The sequence below is a fragment of the Bufo bufo genome, chromosome 5 (assembly GCF_905171765.1).
Source record: "Bufo bufo chromosome 5, aBufBuf1.1, whole genome shotgun sequence".
In the NCBI taxonomy this organism is placed as follows: Eukaryota; Metazoa; Chordata; class Amphibia; order Anura; family Bufonidae; genus Bufo; species Bufo bufo.
The window spans coordinates 511,043,918-511,065,842 of NC_053393.1; the positions used below are offsets into that span (position 1 = coordinate 511,043,918).

General features: G+C 43.2%; 1 protein-coding gene across 1 annotated transcript in view; it reads right to left on the bottom strand.

The window, feature by feature from the left end:
• Positions 1-10,230: 10,230 nt before the first annotated feature.
• The window catches only part of MSRB2 (methionine sulfoxide reductase B2), a 29,869-nt gene continuing 18,174 nt past the window's right edge, over positions 10,231-21,925 (bottom strand). Inside the window, exons 4-5 of the mRNA XM_040433020.1 lie at positions 13,807-13,954; positions 10,231-10,657 (exon numbers count right to left, since the gene is read on the bottom strand). Of these exons, the coding sequence (XP_040288954.1) occupies positions 10,559-10,657; positions 13,807-13,954 (247 nt within the window). The 3' untranslated portion in view covers positions 10,231-10,558. The remainder of the gene's footprint in view (positions 10,658-13,806; positions 13,955-21,925) is intronic.

Here is a 21,925-nt window from a genome sequence, read left to right on the forward strand (position 1 = left end):
CCTGTCCATAGGTTTTTGTAAGGGTTAAAGGAATATTAAATTGATATTTGCTGTATATATACCCCAAAACACATAACTGTATTAGTCATCTCTGCAGATTTCAAGGGAAACAGTTTGGAAGTCTGTGTGGCATTGTCTTAAAGGGCCGTGCCACGTAAACATGGTGTCTGAACTGCAGGCAGCATGTTATAGAGCAGGAGGAGCCAAACAGATTGAAATATAGTAATAGAGTAATGAGCGAGCACTCATACACTTGGCAACCAAATTGACATGTGCAGAAAATATTTATTATATCCCCATAAAATACAAGTAATAAAATTTATAAGAACAATGTAGCAATAATATACAACATTACAATCACATATATTGTGGTAGATATGATCAACACTATATTCATATGACTCAATAGTGTCGATAGATTCAATAATATATATCACACCAAGAAACTTCAAGTATATGCTGTTATTTGGGAAAGAGGGGGTATTATCTTCTAGCGCTCTATCCCAATTTGGGAAACTGAATGTCACTGAAAATGTTGTAGGTGTATTCACTGGGAGCGCAATATGTTCATAAAGTGTCCACAGGAATCCTGATAATGTGAAAAGTCTCTTATAGCATATCCTTTTAAGCTCGATATGAGCTTTGGATTGGAGAAAACTTTAAATCGATGTTTGGCTTACCGTCTAGCGTCTGCTGTCTCCCTATTGCTTCAATGGAGCTTTAAATATTTGCCGGCTTATTCAGTCGCTCCATACAGCAAGCTGGTTTAAATTTCGCAGGAGTTCCAAAGATCGCAGGAGTTACCACTCTGTTCCGCAATTTCCTTTGGTGCAGCTTTCGACGATAAGAATAGTTAATCCTTTACTGTAGAGATTTTCTTCTGTATGGCCATACAGTATTATCGGAGGCTTTTCAATGCAGGTACATCACTTGTTTCACCATACGCGTTACGGGTAGATTCACTCTCCCTTCCTCAGTGGTCGACCACTGAGGAAGGGAGAGTGAATCTACCCGTAACGCGTATGGTGAAACAAGTGATGTACCTGCATTGAAAAGCCTCCGATAATACTGTATGGCCATACAGAAGAAAATCTCTACAGTAAAGGATTAACTATTCTTATCGTCGAAAGCTGCACCAAAGGAAATTGCGGAACAGAGTGGTAACTCCTGCGATCTTTGGAACTCCTGCGAAATTTAAACCAGCTTGCTGTATGGAGCGACTGAATAAGCCGGCAAATATTTAAAGCTCCATTGAAGCAATAGGGAGACAGCAGACGCTAGACGGTAAGCCAAACATCGATTTAAAGTTTTCTCCAATCCAAAGCTCATATCGAGCTTAAAAGGATATGCTATAAGAGACTTTTCACATTATCAGGATTCCTGTGGACACTTTATGAACATATTGCGCTCCCAGTGAATACACCTACAACATTTTCAGTGACATTCAGTTTCCCAAATTGGGATAGAGCGCTAGAAGATAATACCCCCTCTTTCCCAAATAACAGCATATACTTGAAGTTTCTTGGTGTGATATATATTATTGAATCTATCGACACTATTGAGTCATATGAATATAGTGTTGATCATATCTACCACAATATATGTGATTGTAATGTTGTATATTATTGCTACATTGTTCTTATAAATTTTATTACTTGTATTTTATGGGGATATAATAAATATTTTCTGCACATGTCAATTTGGTTGCCAAGTGTATGAGTGCTCGCTCATTACTCTATTACTACATTTGCCTTTAAGAGAGGGTAGGGTGATTCCCTCTATATGAGCTTGCAGCACCATACCTTAACTACTTGCTAGTGAGCCACCACAACCTACCACTTTTTTTTAGATTGAAATATAGATTGTGGCAGAGGTGCACCTAGCCTTTTATAACATGTGCCAGTACAGAAAAATACTCTCTTTTAGTGCATCCCCTTCGCCTTAGGCCTCCTGCACACTACAGTTTATTTTTTCGTTTTGAGGGCTGTTTTTTGCGTTCCGTATACGGTCCGTATACGGAACCATTCATTTCAATGGTTCCGCAGAAAAAACAGAATGTACTCCGTATGCATTCCGTTTCCGTATTTCCGTTTTTCCGTTCCGTTGAAAGATAGAACATGTCCTATTATTGCCCGCAAATCACGTTCCGTGGCTCTATTCAAATCAATGGGTCCGCAAAAAAAACGGAACACATACGGAAATGCATCCGTATGTCTTCCGTATCTGTTCCGTTTTTGCGGAACCATCTATTGAAAATGTTATGCCCAGCCCAAATTTTTCTATTTAATTACTGTATACTGTATATGCCATACGGAAAAACGGAACGGAAACGGAAACACAACAGAAACAAAAAAACGGAACTTTCCCAGATAGAAATAAATAACCTTCCCCCATAGTGGCCCAACAGCATGCTGCCAAAGAAAAATAATAAACTCGAGTACTAACCTCCGTGCGGCTGTCAGCGATGCGGTGCAGGACACAGGCCTCTTGCTGTTGTGTCCTTAGCTGTAGGCAGCTCAATGATGAAGATGATGGCATTGTGCCGCCTACACCAGCCTCTAATAGGCTTCAGGCCTAGAGCCTGTTCCCTATCATGACATCGCTCCCATGTGTATACATGTTCAGTTCGGCCAAAAATGTATGTCAATGGAGAGAAAGACACTTCCGGTGGCTGCTGCTTATCTCCTGTGAGAAGGACTGAGTGAAAATATTCAGTTTATTAGATTCTTCTCTCCCCGACATCATCTATCGGGGGGGGGAGTCGGGAGCTCCTCATGCACATTAGATTGTCAGACGAACCGGCCGTCCTCAGTAGGTTCAGCCAACAATACACTGGTGTGTATGGGGACACAAAGGCCACATTTTGAGGTGTCGGATGTGTCACAGATTTTTGATCATTATTCCAGTTCCAGTAGAGCACCCGAAAATGGGCTTTTTATAGCGAATTCCCATTGGGTGCATTCACACGACCACATGGTCCGTGTCCGATCTGCATTTTTTGTGGATTGCACACGGCACATTAATTACTAGGGAGCCGTAAAGAAAATACAAACAGCGCCTGGATGTCATCCGTGTGATGTTCGCATCCGTGTGGCCGAACCGCAAATTATAGAACATGTCCTATTCTTGTCCGTTTTGCGGACAAGAATAGGCATTTTATCAATGGGCCCACAATAAGTGCAGAATGCACACCGACCGCATCTGTATTTTGCGGACATGTGAATGCACCCTTATGTTGAGGAATGACCCCAAATTTTCACTACCGATATTACCTTTTGCAACACAAAGGATGAAATTAGCAGCAAAAATGAATACACGCGTATTTTTACCGCACAGCAGATTTTACGAATGCGTATTTTTGCCGCACGGCAGATTTTACGACATGCTAATTCTTTGTGGATTTCCAACTTTTGCATTGCCCAAAAGACGTTCGCTAACGATTACAACCCCCATCAGCTCCAATTTTTTTAATTAGTCCTTGACAAGTTGGCAGATCAGACGCACAGACTGACCTAAAGGTCTGCAGAACACCGCGCAGCGACTAATAAGCGCTAGCCGAGGAGCATTCTGGGACAACCCTGGGCCGTAATCACTCACAGTGTAAACCTGCAATGATCTAATGAAATGAACTCTGCAAAGTAAATGTGTTTATCCAGCGTGGTGAAGGAGACAAAGGATCCACAGGTGTATACGGCGGAGAGCGGCCAGTCTCCATTTATTGATATGGAAATGAGCTTGTGCCAAGGAGCTTCTTCTTCTTCCTTCATTTACATGCCAATGCGGCCCCCATGATAATGTCAGCTACTTGAAGCTACATTGTCCAATTAACATGAAAGGTGTTGAGACAGCCGTGTGTATACAATATGTCTGAAGAGAAACTCATGAAATGAAGCCCCTCACAACTCCCGGCGTGTGCTCCGGCACAAGACATAATGGAAAGACCTTGTTTTCGGGTCTGTGTGTTTAATGAAGTCTGACTTTCCCATGGAATCCTGGATATGTGGGAGAAATACCACAATGGCCCCCGTGACCCCGTTTATCATAGGAGGTAATTGTCATTCTTAATTCTAAATAGCTTTTCAACCGACGTGTTGTCAACTTCTATAAAGGGATAATGGGGATCTCTTTTGAAAGAAGTTAATATCTCCTGATGCCATTAAAATATGAGAACGTAGTGGAAGTGCTCATTATCTGCTAAAATAACGTGACTACTGGCCTTGTGGATGAAACCGGCTCATTGTACAACTGCATAAGCTACGACCATACATCTGCAGGAGAACGTTTCAATGACCAAGAAAGACAAAAATGACCCCTTTAGATGAGAATCGCCTTGTTGGAGGGTACAATACATTGCGTTTTATTCAGGACGTCCATTCCAGTTTTATTATTAACTAAAAACACCCACTCCACGGGCCTAATGGAAGTAATAACCGCTGGAGATTACAGTCATTTGACCTGTTTTGATGTCCTGTCCAGAGGGGTAACCATAGGGGACGCAGCCGTACATGGAGCCTGAAAGGGGCCAATGCAAATCGCAGCATTATGACTAGAACATGGTGACTGGGGTCGGGGGGGCACCCATCTGCTCTGTATAAAGTAAAGACGGATGATGTTGGGGGAGAGAAGGATTGGTTGATTTCATTTTTTTTGCCCGATCCTTTTTTTTTCACCCAGGAATGTCAGAGAGCAGCTCTCTCCTCCCCCCCCACCGTTGAAAGTTTTTGCGGTCAGTTCCAGTTGGGCTCCTGCTGACGACTGAGCAGAAACAGCTCCTGTGACCTCACGATTCTCATGATATACCTGTAAGTCATGGTGCTTTAATGTATGGCAAATCATGGTGCATTAAGGAGTTAAACTTAAAGGGCATCTGTCAGCGAGGCTTGTCCCCATCCCAACCTGCCATTGGCTGCTCCCCTCCCCCCCCCTCCCGATACCGGATGTTTTCATCCATGTACAGGGAGAAGCAGCATTGGTGGTGCTGGGACCAGGAGTGGCGCCGAGAGCGGGGTAAGTATGTTACCTTGTTACCTGTGAGGGGCCCAGCACATGGGGGGGGGGGGGGTTGTTGAGAACTTGGATAACCCCTTTAAGAATGGATCCCTAAGGCCTCTTGCACACAAACATTTATTTTTCCCGTTTACGTTCCATTTTGTGCGTTCCGTATAAAAAATGGAAGATACTCTGTATGCCTTCCGTTTCCGTATTTCCGTTCAAAGATAGAACATGTCCTATTATTTATATATCCACGCAAGACTTTCCTCGTATATAACATTCAATATTTATTATACATATGACACTTACTACAGCCCTAAAAAGCCAACCTGCAATCCAGACCTGGTAATCATCCCACGACCGTGGAGGTGCTTTGGCAGAGACAAGCAGCAAAAGTTCTGTAGGCACGTGGGATGCCGCAGCCACAGAGAGATTTATAAAACAGGCTACTACAAGTGATATAATACTACCAAGTTACTTAAGTCAGAAGCGAAATCTGGAGACAACCAACTGTGAGTAAAAAATATAATACTCAACTACCTCCAACGCATGAATGTTGATAGTAAGTCGGCCGACAAATGGGAATCATATAATCAGAAAATAGATTCCACATCTATACTACATTACTATTGGAGAAAGAAATACCATTTGCACATCATAAGGTACCCTCTGCATCCCCACCTTGCGGGAGAAACTATAACCCTAACGGTACCAGACAGCACACAATCTTTGATTAAGCGCTGGATAGGATACAAATATCCAGGCTCACGTCACACAGTGAGATTATCGTTAAATAATGTGGATAAAGTATAACAGATTCATTGCGGTTCTGTATTTTACATTATAACAATATTGAACTTTTTAATACTGCATTTTATATTGAATCCTTAATACTGTACTGCACAATATTAATGTTTTATTTTTTGCTGTTCTCTTATATGTCTTTATATATTGCTGTAAAGGAATACCATCAGAAAGGAATACTCCCATCTTGTTCACCGTTTTATTGGAGCACTTACCCTGTTGTAGCTAGATTTAAATCTATAATATTTTAATATTTTTATTTTATTTATTACAATTTACTCACAAGGTATCCACATATTTTATTGATATAATCATTGGAAGGAGTATAACAATATATACTGTGACTACTTTAGGCATCGGTAATGATATATAGACACTCAAGAGACTGTATATATGTATAATAAATATTGAACGTTATATACGAGGAAAGTCTTGTGTGGATATATAAATATACTTCCATATGAGGTGTGCACAACTAACCTACATTTTATAATTACTCTGCACTTTATAGACTGGGTGTGTCTATCAGTTGGAGCACCCGCCCCATATATATAACAAACAGGTGAGCCGTCACAACCCAATATATTTAATGTCCTATTATTGTCCGCATAACTGACAAGGACAGGGCAGTCCTATCAGGGGCCGGCTGTTCTGTTCCGCAAAATACAGAATGCACACGGACGTCATCCGCATTTTTTGCGGATCCGTTGTTTGCGGACCGCAAAATATTGAAAAAGCCATACGGTCGTGTGCAAGAGGCCTTAGTGAAAGATATAATTTTATTCAGCTGAGATAGCCCTACAAGAAATAAGAGGGGGGGGGGGGGTAATATTTGAGGTCAGCTTTGCTCGAGTCCGCAGTGGAGTACTTTGCACCAGGTACAGTCATGTGAAAAAATTAGGACACCCTTTGAAAGCATGTGGTTTTTTGTAACATTTTTAATAAATGGTTATTTCATCTCCGTTTCAACAATACAGAGAGATTAAAGTAATCCAACTAAACAAAGAAAACTGAAGAAAAGTCTTTTCAAGATCTTCTGTAAATGTCATTCTACAAAAATGCCTATTCTAACTGAGGAAAAAGATAGGACACCCTCACATGTATTCCCTCTTAAATTGGCTCAGATCTCACACAGGTATATCACACCAGGTGCACATAATTAGTAGATCGTTACTCTGCATGTTGAATGAGGCTTGCCCTATTTAAACCTCAGACATTTAGTTTGGTGTGCTCCTGACTGTTGAAGTGAGAGTGAGCACCATGGTGAGAGCAAAAGAGCTGTCAGAGGACTTCAGAAAAAAGATTGTAGCAGCCTATGAGTCTGGGAAGGGATTTAAAAAGATCTCAAAAGATTTTGAAATCAGCCATTCCACTGTCCGGAAGATAGTCTACAAGTGGAGGGCTTTCAAAACAACTGCCAACATGCCCAGGACTGGTCGCCCCAGCAAGTTCACCCCAAGAGCAGACCGCAAGATGCTAAAAGAGGTATCCAAAAACCCTAAAGTGTCATCTCGAGAACTACAGCAGGCTCTGGCTACTGTTGATGTAGAAGTACATGCCTCTACAATCAGAAAGAGACTGTACAAGTTTAACTTGCATGGGAGGTGTGCAAGGAGGAAACCTTTGCTTTCCAAGAGAAACATCGAGGCCAGACTGACATTTGCCAGCGATAAAGTTGACAAAGACCAGGACTTCTGGAATAATGTTCTTTGGACAGATGAGTCCAAAATTGAATTATTTGGACACAACAGCAGAGGACATGTTTGGCGTAAACCAAACACAGCATTCCAAGAAAAGAACCTCATACCAACTGTGAAGCATGGAGGTGGAAGTGTCATGGTTTGGGGCTGCTTTGCTGCAGCAGGACCTGGTCAGCTCACCATCATAGAATCCACGATGAATTCTACTGTGTATCAGAAGGTGCTTGAAGAACATGTGAGACCATCAGTTAGAAAATTTAATCTGAAGCGGAACTGGACCATGCAACATGACAATGACCCAAAACATACTAGTAAATCAACCAAAGATTGGCTGAAAAAGAAGAAATGGAGAGTCCTGGAATGGCCAAGTCAAAGTCCAGATTTGAATCCCATTGAGATGCTGTGGGGTGACTTGAAAAGGGCTGTACGTGCAAGAAACCCCTCAAACATCTCACAGCTGAAAAAGTTCTGCATTGAGGAGTGGGGTAAAATTTCCTCAGACCGATGTCGAAGACTGGTAGATGGCTACAAGAACCGTCTCACTGCAGTTATTTCAGCCAAAGGAGGTAACACTCGCTATTAGGGGCAAGGGTGTCCTATCTTTTTCCTCAGTTAGAATAGGCATTTTTGTAGAATGACATTTACAGAAGATCTTGAAAAGACTTTTCTTCAGTTTTCTTTGTTTAGTCGGATTACTTTAATCTCTCTGTATTGTTGAAACGCAGATGAAATAACCATTTATTAAAAATGTTACAAAAAACCACATGCTTTCAAAGGGTGTCCTAATTTTTTCACATGACTGTATGTCCAATGTCACCTGGTGTTTGTTATATCTGGTGCATCTTTAAACCTAAAAATGGAGAGAGTTTTTGACTTTTTTAAAAGTCTCAATGATATGGGGTGAAACTCATTAACAGCTAAATAAACTCCATTCCCACCCACTTTTGAAAACTGGAGCAAGTGGTGTAAGAAAGCAAAAAGAAAAAGTCACAAAAGTTTTGCGCTAGGGACCGCCCCTATTTTGAGATTTTTTGATGCTAGAATTCTGGAGTGCAGGGCATGATACATTCCCCCCATTGGACAGGGCGTCTTAAAATATTTGGTGCATTTAAAGACAGACTTTCAAATACATGCTAGAAATGAGCCTGCAAAGATTTGAACTACTGTATCATTTACTCAAGTTTCAGGCGGGTCACATAGGCAACGCCCCCTTCTGCTAAGCCCTGGCCCCTTTTAAAAAGTGACCAGTGAAAAGTCGCAAATTATTACACAATTAGGGACCATTCACACGTCCGTATGCGTTTTGTGGATCCGCAAAACACAGACACCGGCAATGTGCGTTCCGCATTTTGCGGAACGCACATCGCCGGCTCTCTCATAGAAAATGCCTTTTATTGTACGCAATTGCAGACAAGAATAGGACATGTTCTATTTTTTTGCGGAACAGAAGTGCAGATCCGCAAATGCGGACAGCACATTCCGGCCCCATTGAAAATGAATGGGTCCGCACCTGTTCCGCAAAGTTGCGGAACGGATGCAGACCCATTTTGCGGACGTGTGAATGGACCCTTATATTGTGTGTGGTTCACAGTGACGCTCCGGGGGACGGCTCCTCTCTAGCCGCAGTCACACCTGTTTCAGGTTTTGTATATAATTTCATAGAGCTGCAAGAGTGGGAGATAGACATTTTCTTTGGCTTCTCTTCCATGTTACAATTTCCAGATTGCAGAATTTTTTGCCTAGGATTAACATAAAACATAACATTTTTGCAATTTACTAATATTCGGCAATGTAGCTCCACATGTTTCACAAACTGGAATGCTGGACACATGTGGATATGTATCATGTTAATGAACGCAGCTCGTCACAAGAGACACCGTACAGGACAACAGGTTACAAATGACATAAAATCCTGGCTTCCCCATAAATACAAAAAAGGAGGTTTCTAAAGCTTAAAGGGGTATTCCTGTTATGCGACGTTATCCCCCATCCAGTAACTATTAGATCGTGGGGGTCCAACAGTTGGGACCCCCAACAATCACAAGAACAGGGACTTCGTGGAACACCCGAAATAAATTGAGTGGCCGGTTGGGCATGTGCTTATTCATTTCTTTAGAAGTACTCGGCTATCTCTGGAGCTCCTATAGAAATGAATAGAGTAGCACTGCTCATGCCGAACGGGCTGCTCTCTTCATTTGGGGTCCCCATTCTCATGAGCATGGGGGTTCCAGCTGTACGACCCCCGCTGATCTAATAGTTATCCCCTATCCACAGGAAAGGGGATAACATCACATAACAGGAATACCCCTTTAAATACACCTTAGGATAGATCAGTATTTGATCGTCTGGATCTTGGGGGGGTCAGATCCCACCTATAAATTATCAATGGCCCATCCTAAGGACAGGCCTTAAATATTTAAGTCCTAGAAACCCCATTTTAGGGTAGGTTCACACGTGGTATAAACGTTACCGATTAGTAGCAATGGAATTGCATGCAGAAAATCCAAAATGATAAGAAATCTCATCCAGGCTACATGCACACGAACGTTGTTTGTTTCCGTGTCCGATCCGTTTTTTTTTGCGGATAGGATGCGGACCCATTGATTTCAATGGGTCCGCAAAAAATGCGGACAGCACACCGTGTTGCTGTCCGCATCAGTATGTCCATTCCGTAGCCCCGCAAAAAAAAAATAGAACATGTCCTATTCTTGTCCGTTTTAGGCATTGTTACAGCGGATGTCATCCGTTTTATTTTGCGGATCCACAAATTGCGGACCCCAAAACACATACGGTCATGTGCATGTAGTCTTATTATGCTGAGCAAAAAGTCTGCGGCATGAATTGACCCACGGTGCAGACTTGAAATCTGCAGCATGTCAATTTACACAGCGGATCTCCACTGCAGATTTAACCCTTTGCAATGGAGAGGGTGACGTCAGCAGTGTAATACGTGAGATTTATGCCGCAGTTTGTGCCGCAGTGGACTTCACCAACACATTTTCCATCACGTGTGGACGCACCCCTTACACATCCCTTTTATTTTCCCAGTAGATTGCAGGAATTTAACTTGGTTTGAAGGCGAGTGCAATACTGTTGATACAGAATCTCTGACCAGAAGGTTCGGGACCATCATCAAAGACATGGCCGAGGTGAGCATCACACTAAGGAAAGAAGAAAGAAATATAAGTCAGTGGGAGAAATCTAATAGGAAGGAAAGTAACACATCTGTGAATGGAGCTGATACCATTTCCTATTACAGGCTGCCCCATCCTCTTCTTTCTGGCGGTCAGCTGATCCCCGTGGGACTGACGGCCAAACCCCTGGTGATCAGCTATTATATCTGGAGAAGCTGCGGGCACTCACAAATTGGTAATACATGGCACCAATTCAAACAGATGCCTCTGACTAATAGACGATCCTCAGATGGTGACCCCCTCTATGAGTGCTACTGCCCTTTCATATTAGCGACGGCAGGAGTCTCAGCACCCGGAATCCAATGAGCAAAACTTTTGACACGTCACTGTGATACTGAATGTGAAAAGCTTTTTGAAATCCAAATTTTCCTTTAAAGGGAATCTGTCAGCAGATATGTACCTGACCTGTTGCATGTGCGCTTGGCAGCTGAAGGCATCTGTGTTGGTCCTATGTTCATATGTGCCCGCATTGCTGAGAAAAATTATGTTTTAATATATGCAAATGAGCCTCTAGGAGCAACGGGGGCGTTGCCGTTACACCTAGAGGCTCTGCTCTCTCTGCAACTGCCGCACTCTCTGCACTTTGATTGACAGGATCAGGCAGTGAAAAGATCATCACAACTGGCTCTGTCAATCAAAGTGCAGAGGGCACGGCAGGTGCAGAGAGAGCAGAGCCTCTAGGTGTAACGGCAACGCCCCCATTGCTCCTAGAGGCTCATTTGCATACATTATTATTATTTCTTATTAAAACGCCATTCATTCCATAGCGCTGTACATATGAGAAGAGGTATACATACATAATACAGACAAGTGCACTAAGCAGGAACAAGACGAGTTACAAACTGGTACAGAAGGAGAGAGGGCCCTGCCCGTGAGGGCTTACAATCTACATGGTATGGGAGAAGAACACAGTAGGTGCGGGTGAAGTTGGTCATGGCAGTATAGAGGCAGCAGGGTCACTGTGTCACGGCTGTATGTGAGCAACAATAGTAATACACAGTACAGAGCTACTGACTGGACCCAGAACTAGGGAGGATAAAAGGTGACCCCTGTCCGACCCTTAACGCTCTCCCTATTCTGCTAAAGCACATGCCCGGATCCCAATGGCGGAACGAGGCATGCCCACGTGCCTAAGACTAATGACCACTGTAACCCCTACAATAGTGGAAGGGGCACGGCCACCAGTGCCCTACTCAGTATATGGAGGGAACCGTGGCCACCTCAGATTCAGTCAGAAAATAAACAGGAACACAACAATGTCTGCACACTTAGCTGAAGGTGTTGCAGCCGCAGAGAAGACGGATCCAAGGACAGGCTGGCAATATCCGGAGTGCTAGCTGCAGCAGAACACAGGTCCAGTGAACTGATAGCTACAAGTGAAGAAACTAAAGCAAGAGCTACAACTGAAGTGAGAACTATAATCCACATCCTATCATAGGAGGAGGGGTGATATAAAGAGAGGGAAATCAAACACATGAAGAACAGCTGTGATGAAAGAAACCAAAAGTAAACAGAGTAGTGAGAACTCCTCCCAGCTCTAGTAGTGACATCATCACAGGGGTGGAGAAACAGAGCTGTGAGAACGTCCCAAAGCTCTGGTAGTGACACACTGGTTGTAGGCTTGTCTGAAGAGGTGAGTTTTTAGGTTTCTTTTGAAGGATTCCACTGTAGGTGAGAGTCTGATATGTTGGGGTAGCGAGTTCCAGAGTATGGGGGATGCGAGGGAGAAATCTTGGAGGTGATTGTGGGAAGAGGTGATAAGAGGAGAGGAGAGAAGGAGGTCTTGTGAGGATCGGAGAGTGCGTGTGGGGATGTATCGGGAAAGTAGCTCAAAGATGTAGGGAGGGGACAGGTTGTGGACGGCCTTGTATGTATTTGATAGTATTTTGAACTGAATTCGCTGGGCAATGGGGAGCCAGTGAAAGGGTTGGCAGAGGGGAGAGGCAGAGGAGTAACAGGGTGAGAGGTGGCTTAGTCGGGCAGCAGAGTTGAGGATAAATTGGAGGGGTGCGAGAGTGCTAGATGGAAGGCCACAGAGGAGAGTGTTGCAGTAGTCTAGGCGGGAGATGATGAGGGCATGTACAAGCATTTTCGCAGATTCAAAGTTAAGGAAAGTGCGGATGCGGGAGATGTTTTTGAGTTGGAGGTGGCAGGTGGTGGAAAGGGCTTGGATGTGTGGTCGGAAGGAAAGGGCAGAATCCAAGGTCACTCCAAGGCAGCAGACTTGGTTGACCGGGGATAGTGTGCAGCCATTGATCATGATAGATAGGTCTATGGGGGGGGTTGAGCAAGATGGGGGAAAGATGATGAATTCTGTTTTATCCATGTTAAGTTTTAGAAAGCGAAAGGCGAAGAAGGATGATATAGAAGATAGACATTGTGGGATTCTTGATAGTAAGGTGATGATGTCTGGACCAGAGAGGTAGATTTGTGTGTCGTCAGCATAAGTGTGATACTGAAAGCCATGGGACTCTATGAGCTGTCCCAGGCCAAAAGTGTAGTGAGAAGAGCAGGGGTCCTAGGACAGAGCCTTGCGGGACACCAACAGAGAGGGAATGAGACGAGGAGGTGGTGCGGGAGTGGGAGACACAAAATGTTCGTTCTGTGAGGTATGATGTGATCCAGGAGAGGGCCAGGTCAGTGATGCCAAGAGATGAGAGAGTTTGCAACAGAAGGGAGTGGTCAACAGTGTCGAAGGCAGAGGACAGGCCAAGGAGAAGGAGGACACAGTATTGTTTCGGCTGTTAGTAGGCCATTTGTGACTTTGGTAAGGGCAGTCTCAGTTGAGTGGTGGGGTCGGAAGCCAGATTGTAGGCGGTCAAAGAGGGAGCAGGAGGAGAGGCGTTTAAATATTTAAAACATTATTTTTCTCAGCAATGCGCCACATATGAACATGGGACCAACACAGATGTCTTCAGCTGCCAAGCGCACATATAACAGGTCAGTCAGTGTCATAGGTAAAAATTCTGCTAAAGATGCCCTTTAAGATCTCCATCTAGTGGACACTGCAGGAATCAAGTTATTCATGTTTACAAGGGGGATCTTTGAGAAAATGAGCTCAAACTGCTATATAAATATATTTAAAAAAAATAGGGATAACCATATTGCCGATTTACCTCTTTGCAAATAACTTCGGTTCCTGCACATCCTAAGGAGTTATCCGGCCTCCGTAATACATTCGTGTTGCTTTCATCATTGCCGACGGTGCCATAGGCTTCCCAGAAGGACGGCCAGCCTGTCCCAGAATTATACTTCGTTTCTGAGCTATAAATAATAAGGAGATTACAGAATCTTTAAATTGCTTGTTCCATTAAAGGGAACCTGTCACCGGGATTTTGTGTATAGAGCTGGGGACATGGGTTGCTAGATGGCCGCTAGCACATCCGCAATACCCAGTCCCCATAGCTCTGTGTGCTTTTATTGTGTAAAAAAAAATATTTTATACATATGCAAATTAACCTGAGAGGAGTCCTAACCCCGACTCCTCTCACGTACAGGACTCATCTCAGGTTAATTTGCATATGTATCAAATCTTTTTTTTATACACAATAAAAGCACACAGAGCTATGGGGACTGAGTATTGCGGATGTGCTAGCGGCCATCTGGCAACCCATGTCCTCAGCTCTATACACAAAATCCTGGTGACAGGTTCCCTTTAAGAGAAGCTTCTTTTCATTTTACCAGGGCTTCTCCTATTAAATCTAGCTGATCACTTTAGATGTCTTCAGTGTGGTTATTTTTTGCTTTGTAGAAAGCCGCAGTGTGTGAAAAGCAGCAAAACAAAATGCATTTTATTATTTGCTTTCTATACAGTGCCTACTGAAAAAAACGAAAAAAACTAACTTTATTAGGATAATATTAAAACGCACGAGATATCTGTAAGTAGATCTACTGGTATAGGCTAAGTATAGATGGCAGTTGGGATGTGAGCGTGCCCCCCACGTTTTGTTTAAGATCAGAGATCTTTGGGCACATCCATCACTTTTATTCTCCCATACATACACACTTCTTCCCCTATGCTGAAACGTTGCAAGAGATCTTGCAACCTGCCTTGTCATTTACCCTTCGTATTTCTGAACTCTTAGCACAATGCATCACCAAGGGAGACTCATAAGGTGCTTCAGACGCCATCTCACCATGTCAGGATGCGAGGCACGGCTATAGTCCTTAGCCATTGACAACTATAGCCATGCTTCGCTTGCTAACATGTTGTATCCTTACTGTCTGGCCTCCTCTGGGTACTTAAAGGGGTATTTCCATCTCACACAATGGGGGCATATCGCTAGGATATGCGCATCTATCTCGTAAACTGATATACCCGCACCTATCTAGTAATCGGAACTTTGAAAGTCACGGAGGGCGCACCGCACATGCACGGCTGCCCTCCATTCATTTATATGGGGTCGCTGGCTCGGCTGTTTCCGTTGGCCCCATAGAAATGAATGGGAGCGGTGATCCCAAAGGTGAGACCCGCACCTATCAGACAATGGGGGCATATCCTAGCAATATGCCCCCATTGTCTGACATTGGAATACCCCTTTAAGGCACCTTCCCCTAGAGTAGGGCACATCATCAACAAGTGTTTCTACTGTATCTTGCTAGTCCCTGCAAAGGTGTTCGGTTCTATTTGTCTGCCTGTGTACCGATCAGTGTCTGACCTGACCTGTGCCTGATTACTATTGATCCTTTGCTGCCTGCCTCGGATCTGTATCATGGATTCATATGTACTCTGCCTGCCCTGACCTTGGCCTGTTCTTGATTATGAGTTTTGACTAATCCCTCAATGCTCTGCACCTGTGTCTCTGGGTCAGCTGTCAACCACACAGGGACTACTCCATGAGGTAGTGGCCTGATGCCTCCCTGCAGCGAAGTCCAGATTCCTGTATAGGGGTTTTAATTGTGAAAACGAAGGGACTGACAGACTAAGACCCTTAGGTTTAGCCAAAAGTCAAACCTGTTAGTTGACTTACACACCCTGTTCATAAGATGATGGAGAGGGGATTGCAAATGTGGGTTTTACAGGTGGTTTGCCCATTAAATAAAGGGCAAATCACTGGCACAATAAAGGATACCTACAGGAGTATATCAAAGAGCTATATCACTGAACAAGAAATATTTCCCTATTAAAACATAATGTTTAATTATTATTATTATTATTATTATTATTAAAATCCCACTTAAATAGCACAACAACAAAAATAGATAGTTTTGCCTAGGATTAGTGTAATCAAATCACATAATAGGTATATCACACCATGTGGTTATTCACGGTTATGTTGACCAAGGGCAAATATTTGCATCGACAGGAGTACAAGTCCCCAAATATACAATGGTTTCTCCTTGATGATCAATGGATACAGGGTGAATACCGTCTTGTCGGACTTTGTTGCTCCTGAGGAGTCTTGATTGTATTTCGGAGAACTGTATACAAGTCCGCTCATAGGCAGTGTGGGAAACTGTCCCTACCGGCTATACTTGCCCTGCCTACAAGCGGAGTGGCCGTAAGCCACTTATCTAACGGAAGGATTATCTTCTCCAGCGCCACCGTGCCATACGGATATGATCCCCTGATGAACCTCTTAATTCCAAGAGGGAAACGCGTTGGGATGAAAAGCTCTTTAATGGGATGAAAATCTTTTTTACTTTTGCCTAGGATTAGTTTTGCCATTATTCTTCAATCTCTTACCTGGACACTAATCCTAGGCAAAACTATCTATTTTTGTTGTTGTGCAATTTAAGTGGAATTTTAATAATAATAATAATAATAATAATAATAATAATAATAATTAAATGTTATGTTTTAATAGGGAAATATTTCTTGTTCAGTGATATAGCCCATTAAACACAAAGCCTGGTTACTGACAAATCTGTTCTTCTGAAGAAAGACTGGCTAGTGTGACCTATGTTTCAACTTTCAGAAGATGTGACACATGAAGCAGGAAAAGAATGCAAAAACATTAATGAAGAGCTGGGTGTAAGGTTAGACAAATTATCTACACATGCAGAACATTTTAGACTGTTTCTACTCTCCCTAGAAGTGGCCGTCTTGTAAAGATCACCTCAAGAGCACCACAGTCAATCCCGAAAGAGGTGGTAAAAAAGCCAAAGGTAACGACTAAATCTACAAACAATTTTTTTAAGCAGTTGTTGTCCAAAAAACACTGTGGCCTGTCTTAAGTTTGTCTGAGACCACCTGCAGGTTCCATGATGCTTCTGGATAATTTTCTATGGACATATTAGATGAAAGTTTTTAGCACAAAGTGATTTAAAAACAAAAAAACAAAAAACAAAAGAAGAAGAACATGGCACACCAGCATCAAAACCTCATCCTAACAGTGAAGCATGGAGGAGGGAGCATCATGGTTTGGGGTTGTTATGATGTCTCAGGGCCCGAACACCTTGTGGTCATTGAGGGAACAATGAATTCTAAGGTGTAAAACATTATAGAGGAGAATGTGAGGCAGTGGTCCTGAAGAGAAGTTGTGTAATGCAACAAGACAATGACCCAAAGCACAAACTCCCTGAAACACTTTTGCAGGGAGGAATGGTCCAAAATTTCCCCTTAACATTGTGTAGATTTTATTTGCAGCTACAGGAAACGTTTGGTGGAGATTATTGATGCTACAGAGTGATCTACAGGTTATTCAATTCAACGATTTACTTTTTCTCCCTGCACTATCCATGTATATTATATGTGCTTTACAAAAGACATGCATGGTACAACCATTTGTGTGCCATCAGTTTACTTGCATTGTGTTTGTCTATAATTGTGACTTAACCCCTTAAGGACCCTGGGATTTTCCATTTTTGCGTTTTCGTTTTTCACTCCCCGCCTTCCCATAGTCCTAACTTTTTTATTTTTCCATTCACATAGCCTTAGGGCTCTTTCACACTTGCGTTGTCCGGATCCGGCGTGTACTCCATTTGCCGGAGGTGCCCGCCGGATCCGGAAAAACGCAAGTGAACTGAAAGCATTTGAAGACTGATCCGTCTTCAAAATGCGTTCAGTGTTACTATGGCAGCCAGGACGCTATTAAAGTCATGGTTGCCATAGTAGTAGTGGGGAGCAGTATACTTACAGTCCGTGCGGCTCCCGGGGCGCTCCAGAATGACGTCAGAGCGCCCCATGCGCATGGATGACGTGAGCCATGTGATCACGTGATCCATGTGCGTGGGGCGCCCTGACGTCACTCTGGAGCGCCCGGGGAGCCGCACGGAGGGTAAGTATACTGCTCCCCCGCTCCCCACTACACTTTACCATGGCTGCCAGGACTTTAGCGTCTTGGCAGCCATGGTAACCATTCAGAAAAAGCTAAACGTCGGATCCGGCAATGCGCCAAAACGACGTTTAGCTTAAGGCCGGATCCGGATTAATGCCTTTCAATGGGCATTAATTCCGGATCCGGCCTTGCGGCAAGTGTTCAGTATTTTTGGCCGGAGCAAAAAGCGCAGCATGCTGCGGTATTTTCTCCGGCCAAAAAACGTTCCGGTCCGGAACTGAAGACATCCCGATGCATCCTGAACGGATTTCTCTCCATTAAGAATGCATTAGGATAATCCTGATCAGGATTCTTCCGGCATAGAGCCCCGACGACGGAACTCAATGCCGGAAGAAAAGAACGCAAGTGTGAAAGAGCCCTAATTAGGGCTTATTTTTTGCGGGACAAGTTGTATTTTCTAATGGCACCATTTACGGTTGCATACCATGTAGTAGGGAGCGGGAAAAAAATTCCAAATGGGGTAGAATTGTGAAAAAAACGCAATTCTGATAAAGGTTTTTAGAAAAAAATTTACACTGTACACTATGCGGTAAAATTGACCTGTTATCTTCATTCTCCAGGTGTGTGAGGGCTCATTTTTTGCGGGACGATCTGTTCTTTTCAGTGATACAATATTTTTTTTTCATAACCATATTCTAACCCCTATAACTTTTTTGTAGCTATGTGTACGGGGCTGTGTGAGGGATCATTTTTTGCGGGACGATCTGTTCTTTTCAGGGATACCAATTTTAAGTGTGTGCGAATTTTTGATCACTTTTTATAAAAAAATTATTCGGTAGTTGAAGTGACAAAAAAATGGCAAATTGGCTGTTTTTATATATTTTTTTCGCTACGCCATTTGCCGTATGCCATTAATATTGTTATATTTTAATAGTATGGGCATTTTTATTTTTAGGTTTTTTATTTTTTTTTTATACTTTTTTTTAAGTCACCTTGGGTGACAAAAACTGGCAATGATTCGATTGCCCATAGTATTCAGTGATGGCTAAATAGCAATCATTGAAGACTTCATTTGCATTATATCAATACAAGGCTGCCACCTAGTGGCCTGTATTGATATATGCATCTAATTGACTCAGAAGCTGGCTTGAGGCTTCGGTCAATTAAATTGAGGTAACAGATTCCCCGATCTCAGCCGGGGAACGCTGTTATCAGACACTTGCGACTTCCGGTTCCGGTCTGCGCAGATGCCGTGGTCACATTTGACCATGGCATCTGAAAGGTAAGATGTATGCGATCAGCCTTATGGCAGAGACCCCACGGCTAAGGCGCCCGCTGCACGCGCGAGCGGGCGCCGTGTTTAGGGATCGGACCCATGACGTACAGCTACGTCATAGGTCCTTAAGGGGTTAAATAACAATCAGGCTACATTTTACTTGGTCATGAATGCAAAAATCCAGGCAATATTTTCACACTCGTGTTTTGTGCGGATCTGTCATGGACGGATACATTCAGATAATCCAACCGTCTACATCCGTTCAGAACGGATCTGTTTGTATTATCTGTAACATAGCCAAGACGAATCCGTCTTGAACACCATTGAAAGTCAGTGGAGGACAGATCCGTTTTCTATTGTGTCGGTGAGAACAGATCCGTCCCAATTGACTTACATTGTGTGCCAGTTTCATCAGACGGACACCAAAACGCTGCAAGGTGTCCGCCTCCAGAGCGGAATGGAGACTGAACTCATGCATTCTGGGAGATTTCCATTTAGAATGCAAACTGATCTGTTTTGGACCACTTGTGAGAGCCCTGAACGGATTTCACAAACGGAAAGCCAAAACGCGAGTGTGAAAGTAGACTAAGGGTTCACTTACTTTTTCTTGCAACTCTATATATGTTTTAACACTGTGTATGGTAAAGTACTGGAGGGGGTATATATATCTCACCCAGAATGATCAGATGGGTGAGGAAAAAAGAATCCAGAAAGCTGTTTTGTTTTAGCAAAGCATAATTTAAGTTATTTGATGGGTTGGATTTTAATGGAATGGCATGTAGGTTGATAGTGGGATGTGCCATCCCCTCCCCCACTCCAGTACAAGCTCTTCCCCTTCCCCTAGGTGTGATCCCATGTGTAGCTGCTGGGCTCCTTACTGTGGGGATAAATACAGGGCTGAAATGCTCCGTCAGGGTCACAGCCTGGAAGCTGCATGACCTGTTGGCTGTTTGAGCCTGATCCCCCTGTTTTCTTCAGAGTACCTAGGTGAGGTAACTGCTGTACAGTTAGAGCCCAGATGGGCAAGGACTTTGTTTTTAGGTTTATGCTTTGTTTGGACGTGAAATCATACAAGTGATTATATAACTTGGATGCCCTGTTGTATGCTGGATGCAAATGAGTTGGACTTTAAAACTGCTGAATCCTGTGAAATCTGTCATCGCCGCCCCGACCCCACACTGACCCGCGACAATGCGATATTAATATCAGCAGCTCTTTTAGTAAACTTTGTACTTTTGGAACACTTTTGTTTCTATATCTGTTTCTTAAAAAGCTGAATAACAACCAACACAGTCACAGTTACTGCTGCCAATGTGCTTGTCTAATATTTATCTGCCATAAACAAGAGAATTTCCTGAAATACTGGACACTTTACAGGGCTCTAACTCTGAGGCTTCATATATTTTACAGTCGGCAAATTGAGAATTTAGCAAAATACTCATAACGTCCGTGTTGCATCTGCATTTTTTGTGGACCCATTGACTTCAATGGGCCTGTGGTCCACATTTTGCGACATGTTCTATTCTTTTGCGGAACAAATGTACGGATGCGGAAAGCATATGGATAATCTGTTTGCTTTCCGCATCCGTATGTCCATTCCACAAAAAGATAGAATATGTCTGCAAAATGTGGCCCATGAATACGTCCGACGGAAGATGGAGCAATTGGCTTTTGTAAAGTCTCAGGGCAATTCAGTGAGGAGATCCCAAACTAGTAAGATAAGATAAAAGATAGGAGATGCAGAAGGGCACGTACACAGTGTGGAACTGGTCCTTACTTGACTTCCACCAACACTGCCTGGACATTCTTGAGACCCCTTTACATGGGCTGACTGCGCAGGCAAATATCAGAAACGTTCCCTATAATTGCTTACTAATCAGATGAGGTGAGAGCTGCATTTACATGCAGCAACAATCTCCTCTGCATGAGGACTAGTGATCACTACTTCAATCCATTGTTTCCATAGATAATCATTGTTTCCGGGAGCAGATCACTATTTACAAAGGATGATCTGCTGCCTGGAAACTATGATTTAGTAAGACCACATCAGTGACTCTTTCACCTGATGAACAAGCATTTCCTCTTTCATCTGCAACATCCTTGCACAAGGCTATTATCGGATATCAGTGTTCCTAGAAATGCGCCTTCCCAAGAATTGCCCTGATCGTCGGCCGTGTAAAGGAGCCTTTAGACAATCGACTGACCTAAAGTACAACTAAAATTACTTCATTTTCATCATTGAACGGTCTATCATTTTTACTAACTTTGTGAGGCATCATAGTGAAATGTCAGAAGTTTTGATTGCTGGGGGTCCAGGTGCTGAGACCCCTACAATTACTAAGGAAAAGGGGTAGAAGCCCCTCTGACATGTCATAAGTTTGTAAAAATAGTAGGTACCCCTTAAATGCATCATGTGAAGTAGACAACCCATAGAAACATAGAAACATAGACATGGATGGGAACAGCACACGGGCCCCTTGGTCGTCAGTGGCTCATCATAGAGCCCTCATTATGTCTAAAAAGTACATGTTATCCAACAGACAATAGGAGGCTGCTACTTTTAGGGTGCAGTGGCCGACCAGACCTACAATAGACCCCAGGTTCACAACCTGTGGTACATGTACCCTGGAGAAAATAATCAAATGTTCTTGGCTTGCATATATCTTGGCACCCCATTACTGCTGCATATTTCAATTCATATACTATTGCAATCACCTTAGATTATCTGTGCATGTATTT